This window comes from Microtus oregoni, unplaced genomic scaffold, assembly GCF_018167655.1.
Source record: "Microtus oregoni isolate MIOR12 unplaced genomic scaffold, Mior012 000017F_ref0000208, whole genome shotgun sequence".
Classification (NCBI taxonomy): Eukaryota; Metazoa; Chordata; class Mammalia; order Rodentia; family Cricetidae; genus Microtus; species Microtus oregoni.
Window position 1 is genome coordinate 27961413 of NW_024543076.1, and position 21646 is coordinate 27983058.

Below are 21646 nucleotides of genomic sequence, written 5' to 3' on the forward strand. Positions count from 1 at the left end.
ATGGGATCTAGCGTCTGAATCTTCCTTTAGCATGCAGACACTATTTCTCCAGCACTGTTCACTGAAAAGACTGTTTTCTTTCCCTGTTGTATTTTGTTTGGTCTTTATTAAGAAAAATACCATGATTAATTTCTTCTATCGCTTTGTGTGTCTGTCCTGGCAGTGACACACTATCTTGAGCACTAACCCTCAGCTACTACTGTTTGTGTTTTCCTTTTGTGCCCTGTAATTCCTGAACCTTACTCAGCTTGCCAGCATTTATGTTATCACAATGCTACTTCTTAGCCCTGACAGTCTCACCCGACCTTGCAAGGACAGGAGACAGGATCCATATGCTGTGCTTTTGCTCTTCATAGTGTGTATTAATCCAGGGCAAAACTATGTTGATTGATTGCTGGGAGTGTTTCTAAATTCTCTTTTAGGATAGTAGTCGGCTCCACATACCACCAGATGGTCTCTCTTTAAAATCTGTCTCCAGTGTAAATATCGATCAGCTTAGAACGAGAAATGAAGACAGAATGAGAAGACTAAATGAGCATCAGAAGAAACCCACTAACACAGGTACCATGCAGATGTTCACTGGCTAGTGCACATCTGGAGGAAATGAGAATTTTTAAATCCTTTGAGTTTTATGGTCAAGGACATAACTAGCCTGCTAATCCTGGCTTGAGGTTAACCCTGCAGCAGATTATTGACACTAGAAGGTGTCCTTTAAGAGCAGAACCTAATAAACAGCTCTAGGAGAGTGGTGTGTATGAAGTTCATCCTCAGTGCTTCATCAGGGAAAGTGCCAACTTAGAATTACTCACAGAAGTAAGGAATGATCAGAAGCTTTGGGTTTTAAGTGACACATCTTATTTTAAGTCTGTAGTATTATAAGGAAAAATTTACCTTTACTTGGCTTTCTGCACCAGGAAGAAAGAAAAATAGTTTTCAGTTAATATTCAAAGCCAACCAGCTGATTCTATGAATGGTTCTGGGTGGAACTTTCCATGAAGCACAGGGCAGCTTCAGACCTCTCTGCAGCCTGTGTCATATCCTCTGTAAAAACAAAAAAAAAAAAAAAAACCAGGCTGCCAGTCCCTGGGATGATGGTCAGGGTTGTTTTAGGAGGGTGGCCTGTTTACAGAAGTCTTTGGTCTGTTTAACTGCATTGCAGTATTTTTGTTGTCACAACTTTTTAACCTCTCTAGTCCAGTAAACACTCTTCCACCAAATACGCAGACACGGTAAACTGAGGGAATAGTACTTTTCATTTCATATCATAGAAAACATGGGATAGTGAAGATAATGAAAAAGCATTTTCCCTTAATGTGTACCTAAAATTGCCTTTTGTTTTAGAATCAGACTTGAACTAATACTTCAGAAGGCTATATATGAGAAGAGATAGAAAAGCTTAAGATTCTTTTCAGGTTCTCGACGTCTAAACTATTTGTTTTAACGCTGTCCTTTCAAACAGGAGCTTTGTGGTACGATGTGGACTGATTGCCCATTAACTGAGTGCACACCCCTTTGCTGAGCTAACCCAGGCCAGGAGATGTCATTTTTTTTTAGAAAAAGAAATTGACATCACAGGGTAGGAAGACAGATTTTTCATATTTTATATTTATTAAGTCAAATATATAGACTTTAAGTAACATCAGATGTGGCTAATGAACAAGTCCCCTCTTAATGGGCCATTTTAGACTAGTGCAGATGTAATTTCCTCCGAATGACCTTTGACATGCCTTTATCAGTGCTATGAGGCTGGCCAAGTATTCCCCAAACTCTGCTAAATTGAAGTCTTGTGTCATGTCCACTGTTTTTCCTAATGGGAACAGACACGAAATAAGATAGTCTTATATTTCTACAGTCAATGTCTCATGTTTGGTAGAATCTCCTTTGGTACAGTTCAAAGTTCTTGTAGCTGCAGTGCCATGGAGTTAGTTTATTTCTCCCCACCCTCAACAGAGCCCCTGGGCTCCTACTCCTACTGCCAAAGGGATAGTTGTTGTGGGGAGGAGTTGTGATTCTGTAAAGAGATGCAGAGCTCTAATGGGCTGGACTATAGGTTCACTGTGTATGTCACGGGCCACCCGACTTGTCTCTTTTGCTTCCTGTAGATGACGAGAGTTCACTGGTCGACCCTGATGACATCATGAGACACTTGGGTGAGGATGGATCCAACTCTGTAGCAACTGAGCCCTGGCTCCGCCCGGGCACCTCGGAAACTCTGAAACGGTTCATGGCAGAGCAGCTGAATGAGGAGCAGCAGCAGCGGGTTCCTGGAAAGCCAGGCACTTTTACTTGGCAGGGCCTGTCTGCTGCGCATGCTTGAAATAAACCCTCTCTAGACCCAGCCGTGCCTTTTAGGTGTGAGGAGCTGATCTTGAATGTTTTTGCTTGTAGCCCTACCTAAATATTAGTTATTTATGTCCTATCTATATATAAAGTGTATTTTCCCATGATGATATGTTACATATATAATATAATGTATATAAAATCCCTGATTATTGATTTATAACATGATTGTATAGAATTATTTTTGCAATTCTGACATGAGTGGTAATGAACTCTTGATTCAAGTACCATATGTGCATTCAATTCTGCTCGCCATTAAGAGGGGTAGATTAGTGCTAACAGGACTGTGAAGCAGAGCACATTTTCACTAGCACACTCGCCACTGCTAGCTTGTACTGAAAACAGTTCTAAGTGTGACTGTTCCTGCTGCTATGTAAATGAGCGACCCACAAGCTACTCATTCTCATGACCTTTGTAGCTACAGATTCCATAGGAGTCAAGGAGCTGTGACCATCTTACCTCCATGAGCCATGACTAAATGTTACATCTTCTGCCTCTATTTTATTTTTAATGTTGATAAAGCATACTCAGCTATTAATTTATCTGATTTCACTATTTCTTGATACAAATAAAGTTTTATTTTTATTAACTACCAATGTCAATTTCTTGACTTGAAGTAGAATTGAGGTTTCTAGAGGCTAAAAAGCTCCACCCGGAAAGGACAGAGGCAGTGGTCTTCTGTCCACTCCCGAGACCCTGGGCTAATCAGTAGTAAATGATACTTCACAAAAACACTCGCTCAATTTCTACATAACAGCTGAAGACAACCCAGCCACTGCCTCTGACTTTTCTAGGGACAGAAGAGTTTACCAAAAATGAGAAATTTCTGGTATTCCTGTTTGGGGCTACATGCAGTTTTTTATGTTCGGTTTTGCTCTATTGATAAGTTTTCTCCTGTCAGTGTCTGACTGACAGTAAGAAGGACTGTGTTCTCTTTGGAGATAGGATGCTACTGCCAGTCATATAAGGAGATGGCTTAGATCAGCAGACAGCAAAGTGGCTTTTAGTTCTACCATTTATCCTGCTTTGAACAAGGCTGCTCTAAAGAGATGTGGAGGCGAAGGCTACAACTCCTTTCCTGGAATTAGCTAATCGCACAGCTGGGATTGACTCCTTTACAAAATGTCACATTACAAACTCCCCGAAGGCAGGGGGAACCTTTTCCAGTCTCATAGTAAATAAATAATAGCTTTATCTCTAATTAGTAAATACGCTTTTGGATCTCCTAGGATTAAGGTGAAGGACCTAATGCATAGACTGCAAAGAAGTGTCTTTGTAGCTAAAAAAATATCATTTTTATAGTTTGACTTAAAAAACATCAATGAAAACAGGGCTGTAGGTTACACAGTTTTAACTGCACTGATGAAATAATTCAAAAACTTTATTGATCTATAACCTGATTAGATATGCCAGATGAGAATCAATATTGTACAGAAAGTTGTACAGAATTTTTACATAGAAAACTTTACATCTGTACCATATACATTTTATCCATCTGAAAAAATTTTCTACATCCACCGTTAATATGGAATGCTTGACAAGCTTTTCGTTTTAACCATCAGAGCACAATTCACAGTATGAATACATTTCCAGTAAATCTAACCTCCCCAAACCATGCCAGATTTGTTATTTTAATATATTCAACATTAAATTCTGTACATAGAATAAAATCTACATCAAGCCCCGCCACCCAAAAGAAAAAGTGACAGCAACCTAGATTCATTTTGCAGTGATTCAAGTTTCAGTCTGTGTGAAAAGTTATCTACTTTAATGGCTCATCTTTAAAGCCCTAGGAGTATGTCACAGGTAGTTCTTGTCAGCACGGATGTCTCCTACCTTGGTGGTTTCCCCTCCTGTTGTGATCTTGACAAGCACTGGCCACAACAGATTTAGATCATATTAAGCTCTCAAAATGACCATTCCCCCCAAAAGACAAAAGTTCAACCCAAATGTTTTAGTGCATTTGACAAAATATTATGGGTATTTAGCAAGTAGATAAGAAAATAAAGAAATCAAACAGTGCAGGAGGAACAATATGTTTAAGATTTTTATATTACAGACCTGCATCTCTGTACATTTTCACAGAAAGATGATGATTCCCAGTATCTCAGATAGCCTGAGTGTGCAAAAATCTTCAGAGTAAGAATACCATAGTTGCTAAATATCTTTTACCATGAGCAATAATTTTCTCCCTTCCCCCCAATTATAAACATTTTATCCTTCAAAATACAGCTCTCCTGAGTTGTACTTCTTGCAGAAGTTCCATCTTTATATCTATACTTCTTTGGGTAAGTTTCATTTCCGTACCTGCCAAAAGTGTGTGGGGCTCACCCTGCTCAGAGGACAGGGAAGGACCTGTGAAGGTAAGCTGACACTGTTTGAACAGGCTTTCTGCTCAACATGAGCCCAACATGACAGAGAGGCCACCAGACTACTAAAGGGACCGCATGGAGTGTTCCGACTGAGTTATAGCTGCAAGCATCTTTACCACTAATTCTCAGACACTGCAATTCAGAGAAACAATTTTTCAGTAGGAAACCTCTGCTCCAGGGTCCTTTTTGTAGAGCAGAGGAATGTAAACACCAACAGAAAAATATTCAGTTCTCATCATTGCTTGTTTATTCCCAGTTCCTGTTCAGGTGGTTGTGATATCTGAAAAACTATTCCAATTCGCAGGAAAAATCTTCTAAGAACAGCGCGAAGTTCAGGAATCAAGTCAAATTGCATAATTTCACATAAGAGAGGGTAGTAGAATGATGCGTGAGCTTTAAACTGGGGGAGGAGATAAATGTCTCCATTAGTACCGCTTGTATTACAAACCACAGAAGCTAAGCTGCCTTTAAAAGCTAGAGCAGCTCTGATCATAGAGAGGAGGGTCTGCCCAAGTATTAAGGACATGGATTATACAACTGAAAGCGTGAAAGTAATTAAAAACAGCAAAAATGTGCACAAGCCCAGGCCACTTGGTTCTTTACTCTTTTAAAAAAACATTTTCTATTTACATATCTGACATTTAATAAATTAACACACTTTTCCTGCATATTGAGCAAAAGTAAGCAGGCTAGGGAGGAAAACTGAATCTACATTTCCATATAGATAATTTTTATTTTTATTTTTACTGGCTTAATTGTTCGCTCTGATTAACTGGAGAGCTACTAAATACACTAAAGGCTGGATGCAGCCTGCGCACAGGCCCAAGAATCAGACATGGTGAGGCAGAGGCTCAGGGCAAGAGGCCTGTTTTCAGGGGTCATAACGGGGATTTCAATGCTGAGGATCTTATCAGTTGTGTCAGATGGGATTCTACTTCCTGCTCTAATTGAAGTGCTGATCAGAAAACAGAGTGAGAGTGTGCATAGCCTGGGTTTAGTGCAAGGGACAGGGGTGCACAGGGAGCCTCATACTTACCCTGTTGTCACTGATCTTTAGAACTTTAGTTAGGAACAATAAAAGTAAGTTAGTCCAGGCTTCCCGGTGACTTTCGGATGTCAGAGTGAGGAAGTAACTCAGTGCTTCACTGCAGACGCTGCAAAAGAGAAGGCTGGGTTTTATATACTGAGACCTACTGGTCTGCACTCAGAGAGCTCCAGACAAAGGAGGGCAGGGAATATTAACTACTGCCGAACTGGCTGGATCCTATTTGTTTTTATTAACTCGGCAACAAGACTTGTTTTTCAAATTAGGAAGAAAACATTAAAGAAACAAACCCACATCTCCATTTTCTCTCTCACTTAGAGCCCCTGAGTGACAGAGCAGGTGTGCAGGCCTGCTGGTGAGACCTGGGTTGAAACTCGTGACTGTGAGGTTCAGCCTCTTCTGCACCTGATTAGTTTTGTCCATAAATAGGAGATTGGACAGTGACTTGTGAGACATGTACTGAACCACTGCTCTCAGGACAGGAATGAGCAATGTATGGGCAGCCTTTCCTAAACAGCCTTTCAGTCCGAGCACAAGCTAAATTTACTTATGAAGTAAAACAGAATGAAACAAATTCAACTCATCAAAATTCCAACTGGGCAGTGGTGGCATACACCTTTAATCTCACCACTTGGGAGGCAGAGGTAGGCAGATCTTTCTGAGTCTGAGGCTAGCCTGGTCTACAGAATACCAGGACAGCCAAAGATACACAGAGAAACCCTGTCTTGAAAAACCTAGAAAAAAACCAACAAATCTCCAAATAGGTTTTTAATAAAAAATGCAGGCAGACAAGGCAACCTGTCACTTTTCATCACTGTTTTATAACAAAGACCTATCTTAGGCACTGGAAGGAGTCAAGATCAAGTTTCTGAGTGATAAAAATTTCTCCTTTGTCCTTCCTGTATGTTAGACTTGACCTGCTTGGGTGCTGCTGTGGTCCAGACACCAGGAGGCATGCACAAGAGTCCACAGGAAGCCTGCGACACAGGGAGGAGGGGCTGAATGCTAATCTTCATACTCATCTTCCAGATTCTAAAGGTTCAGCCATCTGCTGCCACTACTATCCCTCTTCTAGTCCACACAGCTACCATCCACGAGCCTTACTTTAGAAGCCTCTGCTGGACCTCTTCCCAGGCACTGACTCGGCTCTCGTCCATGTACATCCGGAAGAGAATGCGCAGCCCACAGGCCAGGCTGCTTGTCTCCTGTTTTAGAAGATTGGGCTTGGACTTGCCTTTGAAGCCTGTAGAGGGGAAGTTTCTGGAGTCAGATGGGGAAGGCACCTTATAGAAGGGTCTAACAGCCTGTGGGGAGACAGCACTGGCTGCCTACAAAGCACTTCTCAACCTGTGGGTGCCACCCTCTAGGGCCGCATATTTACAACATGAGTCATAGCAGAAGCAAAACTACAGTTAGGAAGTAGCAACGAAAATAATTTTGTGTGGGTGGGGGTGGCAGCTTTAGGAAGGTTGAGAACCACTGCTCTAAACCTCCGATATAAAATAATTTGGGAAAGCAAACACTCCTAAAGAATTACACCTGGAGCCCTGCAGGCAAAACAGCAGGTGCAGAGCTCTGCTCTTGGCAGGGCTCTATAATCAGAGGCTGTAGAGGGAGGGAGGGAAGGGTTGTTGCAAGTCAGAAACACGAAAGGGCAGAGGAGAAGCAGTGCCCTTCACAGCAATGTCCTAGTCAGATGTCAGCATTTGTTCTCTGACTGGGTTGTAAAGGGAAGAGGATAAAGCCATGTTAGCTGAAAAAGCCAGGGACTACATAGCAGCCTGCATTCTACTGGATGCAGAAACAGCCCCTTCTTTATTTTTCTGGCTATGTTCTAAGAACCTTCTCCTATGAATGGGTACAAATATTTCTTGAATGTAATTTATACAAAGCTTATTTTTTATTCAAATCTGCTAAATTTCCTAAAACAAATGTAGTTTCCTCATGCACATCATTCCTTTTGGTTCCAAGGGAAGGCCGTTCCTAGGGAAACAAAGTCATTCTAATAGGGATGGTAGAGTCCATGTGGAACCTGGACTTAAGTTCTTCTCTCAAAGGAGGAGTCTGAATTATGCCAACTTGCAATACAAAAGCAGTCTACATGATCTGAGGAAAACAAATCAGCCAGCTACTGAGGGAATGAGTGGAGGATGAACACACTCAGGTGATTATTTGGCTCAGGAAATTCCAGCAACCACATGCCAGTGTGTTCTCTGTGACACGATGAGACACGATGGCCTACCTGCTTTCCACAGAGCAGTCCTCTGTTCATTGTTGGAATTAAATGCTTTTGCAAATCTATGCGACTCTAATAAGCAGTCCAGTAGCTTAAAAAGCTGTTGTGATGTTAAAAAACGGTACATTCCTTGGTCTTGAGTATCAACACGAACATCGAAGTCTACCGCATCTCTCTTTGGAAAACAAAATACCACAATACACACTTAAACTAGTTTTAGTAAACTTAAAACTCAATGCTCTCCCCTAGCCCTTTTCTCTTTACTATCCATGTATCTATGTGTATGCCTGTTCATCTATATGTGCACTACATGTACGTAGGTGCCCGCCCACACAGGCCAGAGTTGAGAGTACTGGATCACCTGGAACTGCCTGAGGGGAGTGCTAGGACTCAAACTGAGTCTTCTGCCAACAGCAGCAAGTGCTCTTAACCTTTGAGCCATCTCTACAGCTTCTACCTCCTATCCAAGACATGAGCAAATTTATCTTAACAAAGTAGAAAACATGTGCCTTCTTTTAAGGGTTTGGTACCAGCACCCTTCCCATTGTCTCAAACCTTCCTGGAACCCTGACACCAGGCTTTGGTCCTCCTAGGCCTATGGTCATTGGCCACCTCAAGCAGTTTTGCATCTCTGAATAATGATTTTAATTACTCTCTTGCAGGATCCCTGTTCTTTTTCTGGTAATCTGATGGCAAATTACCTCCTCTGTGACTGCATCCATAGAGATGGTAGGACTGAGGGCAACAGGCCTAGACCATCTTTTCTCCATGTTTCTCGATGGCCAGTTCAAATGCTCACACACCCTGTGTCTAAAAAGCACTCTTCCCAGACTCACATGGTGTGGGACTTTTCTTCTCAACAACTCCTCCTCCCTCAAATGCACACACCTTTCCTAACTGCATCCTTTGCCTACCCCTCCACCACAAGTGGACTATTTAGTGTAACTGCAGACGGCTCCACTCTCGACACCAGTCGCTCAGAAATACTGGATAGTACCTATTCCCCTCCACCCTGGCTTTCTCTCTGTGGGAAGTGCTCATCAATAAGCACGCTGACTTAACACCAACCTGGGAGACCCCGTCATGCCCCTGCACTACTACTACATTTCTTCAGACCTCTGCACAGTAAAAGTCCTTAACAGAGCTAACTAACAATATATACACTCTCCATCTCCTCCTCTTACACCCACAGTGTTAAACTGAGTTCAATGTCAAGCTTATGAACTCCTGTGAACTATCAATGTCATGTGACCCATCTACAGCACTTGGTTAATCCTTCTTAAAACATTTGTTTTACTTGACTTTGACCTGACCTTGCTTCTTCCTCTTTGGGGCTCACTGATTTCCAGGGCATCTCTACTGACTGTCTTGACAACTGTGGTGAATGAGGCCCCAGAGCTCACTCCCTGACCCTCCCTCTCTGCCACGGCCATTCTTATACCTCATGACATGAGCTCACGGCTCGGAATGACAACTACATGAAGGTCTTCCAAATGACATCTCTAGCCTCAATATTGTCTGAGGCCAGAGCCTGCAGCCGCCTCCCTCCTCTCACAGGCAAGCTGCCACCATCACAGTTTCTCACCTGGGCTGCAGCTAAGTTCTCTGCGTCTTCCTTCTTACTTGTGGCTGGGAAGAACACAATGTTGTCGATGGTCTGGATGAGTTCCAGCTGCACAACACATTTAATCAACAGGGCAGCAAACAATTTTTGTTCTGGGAATTCTGTGAGGAAACCCCCCAATGCACATGCAAACAAAACATTATTTTGAATCCTTTATAATTTCTATGATATTACAACGCTAAGGAAACATTACTGTGTACGAAGGTCATTTGCTAGTAGCTCACACTGAAGAAGATATCCTGCCTTTGTTCATAGATACCACTTGCTAAAGTTCACTTTGTATCAATGAAATGTTTAAGAAGGTAATTACTTAAACAAGTGGAAATATCTTCCATGATTTTAACAGTGTACTTGTTCAAATTGATTACTTTCAATTCAGGTTATTATTGAAATAAGTAGCTTTTCCTGATGTCCAAGTCTATTCTTTGAAAATATGAAAACCTGTATAAGGAAACCCCAGGACCCAAATCAACACAAAACAAATCATGGGATATTGTAGTTTAGCTGTCCGACAGGTTTATCTTGGTCCACATGTGTTTGTAGATTAAACTAATGCTTATTTTCAATTGATACACCAGTAAACAAATTATAAACATGTGGGTTAAGGACACTGCCACTAAACCCAGTTTCAGAAGTGTTCCCCACACAGCCTTCTACTCCACAGCTAGGACAAACTTCACTGCTCAGTCTACCAGCCTGCTGGGATGGCATCAAAGGACAGCACAGCTTTTCAGTAACCAGGCAGCTAGGCAGGTGCAGATGGAGGGGCTGAGAGAGAGAGGACTCAGCCACCAATTGCTGTGAGCACTGGGCAGCACTGATGTGGGCCAGGCAGGGAAGGGAAGGGTCAGACAGCAAGGCCACATCTGGTTCCTGTTCTAATGGGCAACAGATGCCAAGAGGAATTACTTATTAACCAATCAGGGGCAAGAGTTCCAGCAGTTGCTGATTTATAATCCCTTAGTTTCTTTCTAATATGAAGAGCATTTACTATAAAATTCCCTCTCTGGTACCAATTTTTGCAAGTTAAACTTAATTACTGAGACATTTGAAAGTTCCCTGTTCAAATATTTTTCTAGAAATGTTGTTCTATATAGTATTTGGTTCTTATGGTTGAAGATAAGTTAAAAACAAAGAGCCCCACTAGGCCCAAGGTCCCCCTTGCTACAGTGATGGCTAGCACTGTGCATTCTCACCCCTTTATTTTATTAGCGGAAACATCCCAGACCAGAGTCTTTTGGTAGCACTTGGACCCCAGAAGGGGCTGAGCAGTAGGCAGGTGTTTAAGGAAAAGATGTTTCATTAGGATGCTGGGAGAGCTCTGAGTGGTACCTAGATATCCTCAGTAACAGAGTTTGGCAGATAGGCTGCACTGTGACTCTCAGTAGGAATATAAATGGTGTTACTACCATGAACAGCTTCATGGTTCTTTAGATGGTACAAAGAATTAGCATACAGCCCAGTAATTCTACTTTCAGGTACATTTACACAAGACCTGACAAGAGGTGTTCAGACTGTGTGGACACAAATACTCCCACTAGCACTACTCATAATCCACGTGCACAAACACACAGAGGATTGTTAACTCGGTAATAGAAAGGAGTAAGTTACTGATTCATATTATGACGAATCTCAAGATCACACACTATATGATTTCATCCATGTAAAACCCACAGAAGAGCCGAGACACAGAGAGCAGAACGGTGGTTGTCAGGAGATAGAGAAGGGGAGAATAAGGAGTGGCTTCTCATTGACTATGGGATTTTCTTTCCGTAGTGATGAAAAAGTTTTGTAACTAGTCATGGGTGGCGTCTGACAACATTCTGAATGTATGAAATCAAACTCAGCTGTTTATTTGTAAATAGTCACTGTTCAGTGAGTATAGTCTCAATTAAAATTTCATTCCATTTATCTTCTGTTTACTGTGCATGTACATACATGTGTGTGTTGGCAAGTGGAGACCAGAGGGCAACTTTTAGGACTCAGCTCTTTCCTTCTACCATAGAGTTCCCATGGATCAAACTTAGGGCATCAGGCCTGGTGGCAAGTGACTTTACTTGTTGAGCCATCTAGTTGGTCACACAGACGCCAGTGTTATAAAGCGTTTAAAGCAACCTTCTTTTCTAAAGAGGTATAGTCTTTTCTATGTGTTATTTGCTTTCAGCAAACAAAACTGAACTGATGTCAAAAAATCATTTTGGGGCAAAGGTGATGGACAATTCTGAAGGTGATCCATGGAGACAGGGTAGGCAGCAGTGCAGAAGACTTGGTCCCCTTAGCTGGGAGCTCCTGCATTGGGATCCTTTACTAAGTGCCCAGCAGATAGGGAGAGGAAGACATGGGGTTTCCCACCTTTACACACAGAAAATGGGGTCTGAAAATAGAGGAACAGAGAAGACCTCTGCGCCCAAGGCAAACATTAGCCAAAGTTGACACTGCAGATGTCATCTGTCAGACATGTCCACACTGGCGTAGAAACAGTAAAACGTTATCTCAAACCTAATTACGGAATATGCTGATTAATAAGAGCAACAACCAGGCGATGGTGGCACATGTTGTTAATCCTAGCACTCAAAAGCATAGGCAAGAGGATCTCTCTGAGTTCAAGGTCAGCCTGGTCTACAGAGTGAGTTCCAGGACAGTCAGAGATACACAGAGAAACCCTGCCTTGAACCCCCCCCCCCCAAAAGAAGTTTATCAAAAAAATGACTCTTACCTATATAAAGTATATTTTATTTTTATTTAGATAAATAACTCACTTGCTGTAGGTTTCACTTTGCTAACTTCTTCATTCATAGTAGAAACAGAAACCAGTGGTGCCTGTTGTCTGTTATCAGAAGATCTTGGTTGAACAGAATCATGTATATCTACAGATTTCTGTGATATTGTATCCTAGTAAGATAAATTTACTGTTAAGCACACTGCAAGGAGGAACATACTTTCTGTTATTCATATTATACTATTTTTTTAAAAAATTATAAAATTTAGATGTTATCCATGAAAAAAATCATTCTGCATTTAAATTATCTAGATACAGGTAAAAGCTGAACATCTTTAGGACAACAGCTAAGGGTTCATATGGGAGAATGCTGCAAATCTGAGGCCAGCTTGGACTGCAGAAAGTAAAACTTAAAAAAACCTAAGCCCAGGCCAGGTGGTGGTGGCACAAACCTTTGATCCCAGCCCTAGGGAAGCAGAGGTGGGCAGATCTCTGTGCCTCTGAGCGAGTTGCAGGACAGCCAAGGTTACATTAAAAAAAAAAAAAAAAGGCTCCCTTTCTGACCTTCTGTGAGTTCAGGCCTGATACCATCTGTGCTATGCTAAGTCGATGTTACATGCATGCAAAACTAGTCAGCAGGATGCACACGTGTTCTCCAGATCTAACCCGGCTCACATGGGTGAAAGTGGAGGGCAATTTCATGGACTGTGGGAGTAGCTACAGAAGTGTCTTCTGTTCTCAAGGAAACAAGCTGAGAAAGGAGAAGCTGGCTTTAGGATGAGCACTGCGCTATTTCTCTATATGGCCTTACCTGGGCTTTGTGGAGGCTTGTGTTCCTAGAAACAGTGCTGAGCAAGTAGATTTTAACTGGCTACAAGTCAAATGAGAACATAGTTTCCAGTTCTTGATAAAATACAACTATATATACTTTTACTATAGGAGGATTAAGTATGAGAACATTTCTTAAAGATTTATTTTCAATTATGTGTATGCATTCATTTGTGCAGATGCTCAGAGACCAGAACCAGGTGTTGGATCCCTGGAGCTGGAGTTACAGATGGGTGTAAGCTCCATGTGGGTGCTGAGGAACAAACTCAGGTCCCCTGTAGCAGCAGTTCCTGCTCTCAAACACCAAGTCTCTCTCTAGCACTCTACATCATAGAGCCGTTATTTTATTGTTATGGGTTTTAGTAATCTAAGTAAGTTATTTTTTAACATATAAGCAATGTTAAGTAAAAAATTGTTTTAGTGTTGCAGAGTATCTATTTGATCATATTGACTTCCAAACACATTTTAAAATAAAAACACATAGGAATACTTACAGTAATACTTAAAACTGGGTTACAACACAAAGGGTTGAAAAATTATTTTTGAAATTTTTGAATGTTAGGGTAAAGAAAAATTCTTGGATAGGGGAGCACGGAAGCACAATTCTTAGTTAAGGGAGCCACTTTAGGGTGGGCAAGAGATTTGACCCTAGAGGGGCTCCCAGGTGCCCAAGCTGAGGTCCCCAGTTAGTTCCTTGGGCAGCTGAGGATAGGGAACCTGAAATGACCCTATCCTAGAGCAATACTGACGAATATCTTGCATATCATCATAGAACCTTCATCTGGTGATGGATGGAGATAGAGACAGAGACCCACACTGGAGCACTGGACTGAGCTCCCAAGGTCCCAATGAGGAGCAGAAGGAGGGAGAACATGAGCAAAGAAGTCGGGACCACGAGGGGTGCACCTACCCACTGAGACAGTGGAGCTGATCTACTGGCAGCTCACCAAGGCCAGCTGGACTGTGACTGAAAAAGCATGGGATAAAACTGGACTCTCTGAACATGGCGAACAATGAGGGCTGATGAGACGCCAAGGACAATGGCACGGGGTTTTGATCCTACTTAATGTGCTGGCTTTGTGGGAGCCTAGCCAGTTTGGATGTTCACCTTCCTAGATATGGACGGAGGGGGGAGGACCTAGGACTTACCACAGGGCAGGGAACCCTGACTGCTCTTTGGACTGGAGAGGGAGGGGGAAAGGAGTGGGAGGAGGGGGAGAAGGGTGGGAGGAGGGAAAGAAGGGTGGGAGGAGGGGGAGGGAAATGGGAGGCTGGGAAAAAAAAATTCTTCATGTAGTTGTGAAAATATTGCGTAGATATGCTAACTAGTATTTACATTTAAAAATCTTTTAAGTGTATGTGTATCAAAAAATCTTTTAAATATGTCTAAGAAACAAATGGAAGCATGCTGATCAATTAGTAGGGAGGTAGAAAAACTGTTATATTTAAGCCCTGAATTCTTTCTTGTACATATACTTTTATTACATCTATTTTTATAGTGACCAGTTACTTTTAAAATACTATTTTAAGTGCACAGCAAGAATTACTTCAGCTAGGAGTGGCAGCGGGAACTTCTGACAACCTTGGCCAGTTCTACGTAGTTAGAGGAAAAGAGAAACACAGACTGAGAACAGAGCTGACAGGAGCAGAATGGCAGTGGCAGCAGCAGCTTCAAGATCACAAGGTGAGCCAGGGGCCAGCGGGACTCATCTTTGTTACCCAAGCCTGAGGTTGTGGTGAGATGCCTGACGTAATCTTCACCACAGTGACATACCGAACAGTACAGACCCATACTGCATATGCTACCCTGTGTGACAGAAGAGGATGTTCAACAAGTGATGGGGTGTCTAACGGATCAAACCAACACATCAATTACGGGGCAATTATGAATCTCTGTGGCAGATACCACAAGAAACAGAATACTACTCTAGTATGTAATCTATGTTTTTCCTATTAACAATTAGTTGAGAAATTTAAAAGCTATGGGAAGCAAACAGGTCAGTGGGCACTATCTTGCTACTACGCTCTCTGAGGTTTAAAATTCAAGGGCTAGGGACTGTTGACAGTTTTTGCAGAAAACCTGGGTTTGTTTCCATGTGTAACTTAAGTTCTATGGGACCTGGCAACGCTTCTGGCCTCCAGAGGGTCCTACATACTTGTGGAGCATAAAATTTCATGTAGGAAAATATACATAACACACATAAATCTTTTCAAAGTTTTCAAGGGCTAGAAAACCAACATGAACAGTGTGACCTAGTTTTTTTTTTCTTGCTGTTTTTGGTAAAATGGAAAAGGTAGAATCAGAATGAAGCCTACATATTGGATAAAAATAGTTCCAACAAGAATGTTTTGATTGTGGTGATCTGAGTTATCCTTTTGGTATCTTCAAAAAAAGATGTGAATCTCATAGTGGTTAAAGAACACCATATTTGCAAATTCCCCTAAAAGGACTGGATAAACCACATGGAGAGAGCATGTGAGGGAGTGAGCCGACAACAGAAGCAGCACACAGGGCGAAGGTACAGGGGAGCGTACATGTGAGCTGGCTAAAAGTGTTTCCTGTACAGCTGTGTAGGAATCCAATATATGGGCTGAAGGGCACACTAGAATTCTTTCACTATTTTCTATATAATGAAATTATATCAAAGTAAAAAGGTAAAACAAGATTTAATATCTTTAGTGTAAAAAATCTCTATAATCTGGCTTCTGCATTCATAACCCTTGAAATTATTTTATTCTATGCCCTAAATAAACAGTAATTTTAAGTATTCCCTCCATGGTACTTACAGAGTATAAAACTCTTATATGTAAAATGTGTCATCAGGAATTTTAATCTGAGAATTTCACATAAGAAACTTACATTGTCTTTTAAGAAGAGCTGGTCTCACTGCCAGAGTTCAGATATTTATATCCAGACATTCCTTTTTGCCTCTCTTTAGTGTATGTGTGGAATCAGAAACAAAATTCATGCTCAAACTTAATCCTCTGAACAGTAAGAGTTCATCTGACAAGAGGGCAGTGCCCTATGGACAGAGTGATGTCTTACTATAAAAGGTTAAGGGGCCAATGTGGAAGGAGAGGGCAGCCTCCCGTAGACACATGCTGCTCCCTTGCAGCCGCCCTCCACACTGAGAAGCCGGCCTCGGGTATCTCTAGACTACCTAGGGTTAGGCATTCTGTAACAGCAATGGGAACATTAGGGCTCTGACACGTAGAGTTTGGCTACAGTTAAATTACTTGCCATAGACAAAATCAAATAAGGTTTACTTACCAATTGTTTTTCACTCATGGGTGATGGAGAGGGGGGAGCAGCCTCTCCTGAAGTAGGACGCCACGTCAGGAGCCTTTAAGATACCAGAACAAAACCAGTCACTGGGCCACAGTAAAGAGTTATGCCACATGCAACATATTTTAAATGGGCATTAAAAAAGGGAAAAAATTACAGTTTGACTACTGATAAAAGCAATTTTCTGAGATCTATTCAGTAAAAATTTTCAAAGATGTACTTTTGGAGATTAATTCAGCAGCACTCAATATAGTTATAAGGATAACAGTTTCAAAGAAAAATATACTTTCTAAAGTGCCATAGATTTCAGACTTATTTCTTCTAAATATTAATGTCTTAAATATCACCTTAGAGCAAGCTTGTTTTTTTCCTTTTTTTTTTTGGTTTGTTTGTTTTTGTTGTTTTGAAGACAGGGTTTCTCTGTAGCTTTGGAGCCTGCCCTGGAACTAGCTCTTGTAGACCAGGCTGGCCTTGAACTCACAGAGATCGCCTACCTCTGCCTCCCGAGTGCTGGGATTAAAGGTGTGCGCCACCACCACCAGGCTTGCAAACTTGTTTTAAAAGTCTGACACTTTTCAAAACAACAACAACAACAAAAAAAAACCTCATAGAATTAAAACTTAAAACAAAATTAAAATCTATAAACTCTTAAAATTCTATTTTTTTAAAAGACAGAAAAATTAGGTCAACAAAGTCCCAAAGATAAATTAACTTGCCACTTATGAGTTAGAAACTTGCAGAAGAAATATGTTTAAGAATCAAAGCTCTAGAATCCAGGCAGACATATGCCAAAAAATGGTTTCGCTGCAATAAAGAGAAGTTGGAAATCGATCTTTTCTATTAAGAAAGTTATATATACATACATTACCATGAGTGTGTAACTTAACAAATTAAAACACATGCAGATCCAATTAAAAATAATGCATAGCCAGGAGATTTATATAAAGAGCTTATGGGGATGGAGGGAGTAGGGAGAGCTGCAAAGCAAGGATTCATACTATCTCACCCTGCTCCAGGTAAGTGAGAAAATATACTGAATAACTGGAAGTGGGTCAAAGAAATCATTGTGCATCTTTTAGTATAGACCACTTTTCTAGTTAGTGATTTGTTTTACTTTCTATTTATAATTTTACTATTTATAAGGCTATTACAAGAACGTAAACGAGATTTAATTCATGTTACAAAACAGGATACAAAGCTTAAAAAGTGGAACAGCTGATAATTTTCATATGACTTTATATCAGCACTGGGTGTATTTAATGTTTCTAGGAAGAGTCTATCTATAGACTTAAACATTTCAGACAGCAAGTAAAGCTATATACAAATCAGAAAGCCCCAGGGCTGTGCTGGACATAAATTCCAATCCATCCTATGAATAATCCAGGTGCTGATATATCTGTTTCTTTCTTTCTTTTTTTTTTCAAGACAGGGTTTCTCTGTGGCTTTGGAGCCTGTCTCTGTAGTTCAGGCTGGTCTCGAACTCACAGAGATCCGCCTGCCTCTGCCTCCCGAGTGCTGGGATTAAAGGTGTGCGCCACCATCGCCTGGCTATGTATCTGTTTCTTTATTGATTAAAAACTACTCATAATTCATTCCCCACAGAAAGATAACAATTGAATGTACAGTGTAGTGTTTACAAACAGATTTTCTGTAGATTAATAAATCTACTGTAACCGAAAGACATGTTAAGGAAGGCTCTCGTTAACTCAAAATATCACCTGGTGTGTGATATGTTCAAAAACCTGAAGAATCATCACATTATGATCCAAATTTTGGAAAAACACAGAAGATTCTTGTTTACAAAGAACTTACTTCATGTAGTTTTTATAGTTCAGTAATTACTCACTTTTAAACCCAGTCAATATGTAAATACAGAGTAGACCTGAATAAAATCTTACGCATGTGGTATTGTAGTTTTGAAGATATCCAGAGTGCAGTTACACGTTTTATCCCAGATTTCGAGAGTAAACTTTTCACCATTCAGAATAACCACGTTTTCTAAGCAGTTTGTACCAGAGCGTGCTAACTGCTCGTTGTCTACAAGAGAAAAGAGTAATTCATTGACACATCTCAGGTGTCATGTGTCACACTAGGTGTGCACACAGCTGGTACAGACCTACCTTGTTGCACACACCAGTAGAGCTGGGCAAAAATATCATCCAAAAGTACATCACTAAGAACTTCTAGATACTGGGTGAATACATCACAGATTGCATAAAGGGCATGGTTGCAAGTTGTTGTCATCCATTCGGCTTTCTGGGGGGAAAGGGGATCATGAAAAGAAGGTCATGCTGTCCATCAACCACTAGACCCTGTCTCAAATCACGTCTCCTAAATTACATTAAAGATAATTACACAAGTCTCCATGTCATATTGCTATACAGGACAGAGAGGAAAAATGAGACTCTCTGGCCACAGAATCTGAAATACATATCTAAGTGGTTTATAGTAAAATAAATTGAAATAACTACAGTTAATTTTACTTTGTATTCTTTACTGAACAAGAATTCAGCATCTAATATTAATAAAAGTTACTGGTGTTTCTTTCTTATGACTATAACAAAATATGGAAGAGAAGCTGACAGTTAACAAAAGCAATGAAAATAAAAAGTAAATCACTAATTCAGTCCTATTTCCAAATAGTGCCCTTGCTAATGAAAGAAAATAGTATTTCTCATGTACTGAAGACACCATATTCTAGGAATTCTTTATGTTCAGTGTGTTTAATTTCAAAAACTAACACGTACTGAGTGAAAAACCCGAAGAATGTTACAACTTTATGCTAAGGAAAATGTTGTGTTCTCTTACCTCTGTCTGTTGCTCTGGCAATTTCATATTGTCAAATATTCTGAAAACAATTCTAAACAAGTCCTGCCACCAGTGCTTCTCGTAAGTGTGGCCATATGTCTTCATTATCTCAAACATGACTGTTAAGCCCCTAAGTAACAGAACACAGTTAGGAAAGCTGTAATGAGAAGCAGCCAAACTATCTTAAGAAAGCTTTAAATGTTTACAAACCTACTAAAAAAGGAAAGTTAATACTGGTTGTTAATGTATATTGAATATAAAGCAATTTAAGTTGTAAAATAACATGTTCCTTTAGGATACATCATCCAGAAAATAAAAACTCCAAAGGCTCTGACGTTAAGGTTGTTTATTTTTCTGTTCCCCTCCCATCCGCTCAGCTGTTGAAGACTGTACATGGACTCCGCAGTGGTCCACTAGGAATGGCTTCTATAGCTCATCTGTTTGAATGCTTGGTCACTAGGGAAAGGCAACTTGTTAGGGATTAGGAGCTGTGGCCTTGATGGAAGAAGTGGGGAACAGAAAAAAACTCGTGTTAACTTCTGTCTAGTAATATGTCTGCACCCTTCAACTCAGAAGTTTTTATTTCTAGAAGTGTTAAAATGGTCAGTATCTTTAAACATTACCTAATGACTGGTACAGAGCCTAGTTCATATGCTGCTGTGTTCTTCAGGCCTAGCACATGTAGTAGGTTCTCAAAAAACATGTTATGTGGATATGTAAGATAAGTATGATGTATGTTCAGTACCTCAGCAAGTTCCCACCAGCCTGCAACACCCAAGGCATGTTAGGAACAAGATATGAGACTGAAGTGACTCTCTTCTTTACGTTAAAACTATACCCATCAAAATTAGCTGGGAATTACAGCCTGAGGAACTTTACACTTTTATAGCTGTTTTTGTTATAAAAGAAATTCTTACAAAATAGATAATAATCCAAAGTAGGGCTCAGACCAAACAAGTTACTCATAAAACTCTGTAATATCAATAACATTAGCAAATATTTTATTTTATACTTTTACATGGCAGACTGTTTGGCAGAGGACCTCTTTAGCAACTTGTTAAAATTCAAGACTGTTCCTTTATAAATTCTTTTAGCCAGTGTCGCTTCTGTAAGCATGAGTACATATGAGGGAGAGGCAGAAGGATCAGGAGCCTAAGGTCAGCCTGAGCTACATGACATTTTGTATCAAAAACAAAACAAGAGCTAATTAATTTTAAAAAATGCTTCTACCATCTACCAGGAAAAAAATTTTGTTATTTATTAAAGTTTCTGAGTAGAAACAAGTGAAAAAAAATTGTTCACAGTATTAAACAGACTAAAAGACAGATTTAAGTAAAGTAATATATTTCATTTTCCACTAATATATTTAGTAATCATATTATTATATGTAGACCTGCGGCCATTCAGTCAGAAAGGAACACACAAGAAGAAAGGCAGAGATGCAGTCACCAGACAGATGTAGAGGAAGCAAGATGAAAATAACTTACTGAGAAAAGGTACCAAGTCACATGGCTAACATTGACAAGAATTATGAGTTAATTTAAGTTGTAAGAGCTAGTTAATAATAAGCCTGAGCTAATTAGTCAAACAGTTTATAATTAATATAAGCTTCTGTGTGTTTCTTTGGAACTGAATGGCTGTGGGACTAGACAGGATAAAAACTTCCATCTACAAATGCCCTCCAAATGTTTGGCAGGAATTTCCATATAAAGTCTGAGAAAGCTTTAAAAAAGGATTCTAGACAGACAAGGACAGAGTCAAGCTCAGCGTCTTGGTAACCATCTTTATTCGGGTAGGGTCTGTTTTGCTGATGAAAGCAGAGTTGTGGCTCCTTTAAGAGAGGCTTCCTGAATCAGTATAAGCAGAAAAAAATCCTGAGGCTCTTTTAAAAGGCTCTGTCACCAAACAATTAAATGGTGTTTATGAGCAGTCTAAAGCAGGCTTATTGGCAGTGGCATAAACCTTGAAACTCCACAGAATTGTGGCAATAAAATACGGCTCCTGCCATAAAGATAGATTCTCAGAAATCTAAGGAATGGGGCACAGCAAGCTGCCAAAGTCACAGCTTTAATCCTAGCCATATCCCTTAGCAGAATAAAAACTCATGTGGTCAGAAAAAGATAGAGATATGCAGTAAAGACAGATGCAGATGAAAAGCAAACCTCCAAATGCTTTACAGTGTGTTTAAAAATATATGTAGACTTGGGAGAGGAAAAAAAAAGATAAAGTCCTTAAAAAAAGAAACAGTGTAGCTGGAAGTGGTGGTGCACACCTTTAATCCTAACACCTGGGAGGCAGAGGCAGGCTGATCTCCTTTACTTTGAGGCCAACCTAATCTACAGAGTAAGTTCCAGGGTGGCCAAAGATACACATAGAAACCCTGTCCTA

At 40.5% G+C, this 21646-nt stretch overlaps 2 protein-coding genes across 14 annotated transcripts in view; one reads left to right on the top strand and one right to left on the bottom strand.

Annotated features, from left to right (window-relative positions):
* The window catches only part of Cspp1 (centrosome and spindle pole associated protein 1), a 99447-nt gene extending 96524 nt beyond the window's left edge, over nt 1-2923 (top strand). For 11 of the 12 annotated variants that reach the window (XM_041667436.1, XM_041667434.1, XM_041667445.1 and 8 more), the window contains 2 exons: nt 423-561; nt 2103-2923. In XM_041667436.1, coding sequence (XP_041523370.1) covers nt 423-561; nt 2103-2317 — 354 coding nt within the window. In that variant the 3' untranslated portion in view covers nt 2318-2923. Of the gene's footprint in view, nt 1-422; nt 562-2102 lie in introns of those variants that run through there. The other variant, XM_041667443.1, reaches the window with a different exon arrangement.
* Nucleotides 2924-3705: 782 nt separating this feature from the next.
* The window catches only part of Arfgef1 (ADP ribosylation factor guanine nucleotide exchange factor 1), a 98647-nt gene continuing 80706 nt past the window's right edge, over nt 3706-21646 (bottom strand). For both annotated transcript variants that reach the window (XM_041667432.1, XM_041667431.1), the window contains exons 30-39: nt 19259-19388; nt 18571-18706; nt 18349-18487; nt 16436-16508; nt 12377-12509; nt 9579-9718; nt 8000-8168; nt 6862-7000; nt 5749-5866; nt 3706-5112 (exon numbers count right to left, since the gene is read on the bottom strand). In XM_041667432.1, coding sequence (XP_041523366.1) covers nt 4948-5112; nt 5749-5866; nt 6862-7000; nt 8000-8168; nt 9579-9718; nt 12377-12509; nt 16436-16508; nt 18349-18487; nt 18571-18706; nt 19259-19388 — 1342 coding nt within the window. In that variant the 3' untranslated portion in view covers nt 3706-4947. The remainder of the gene's footprint in view (nt 5113-5748; nt 5867-6861; nt 7001-7999; nt 8169-9578; nt 9719-12376; nt 12510-16435; nt 16509-18348; nt 18488-18570; nt 18707-19258; nt 19389-21646) is intronic.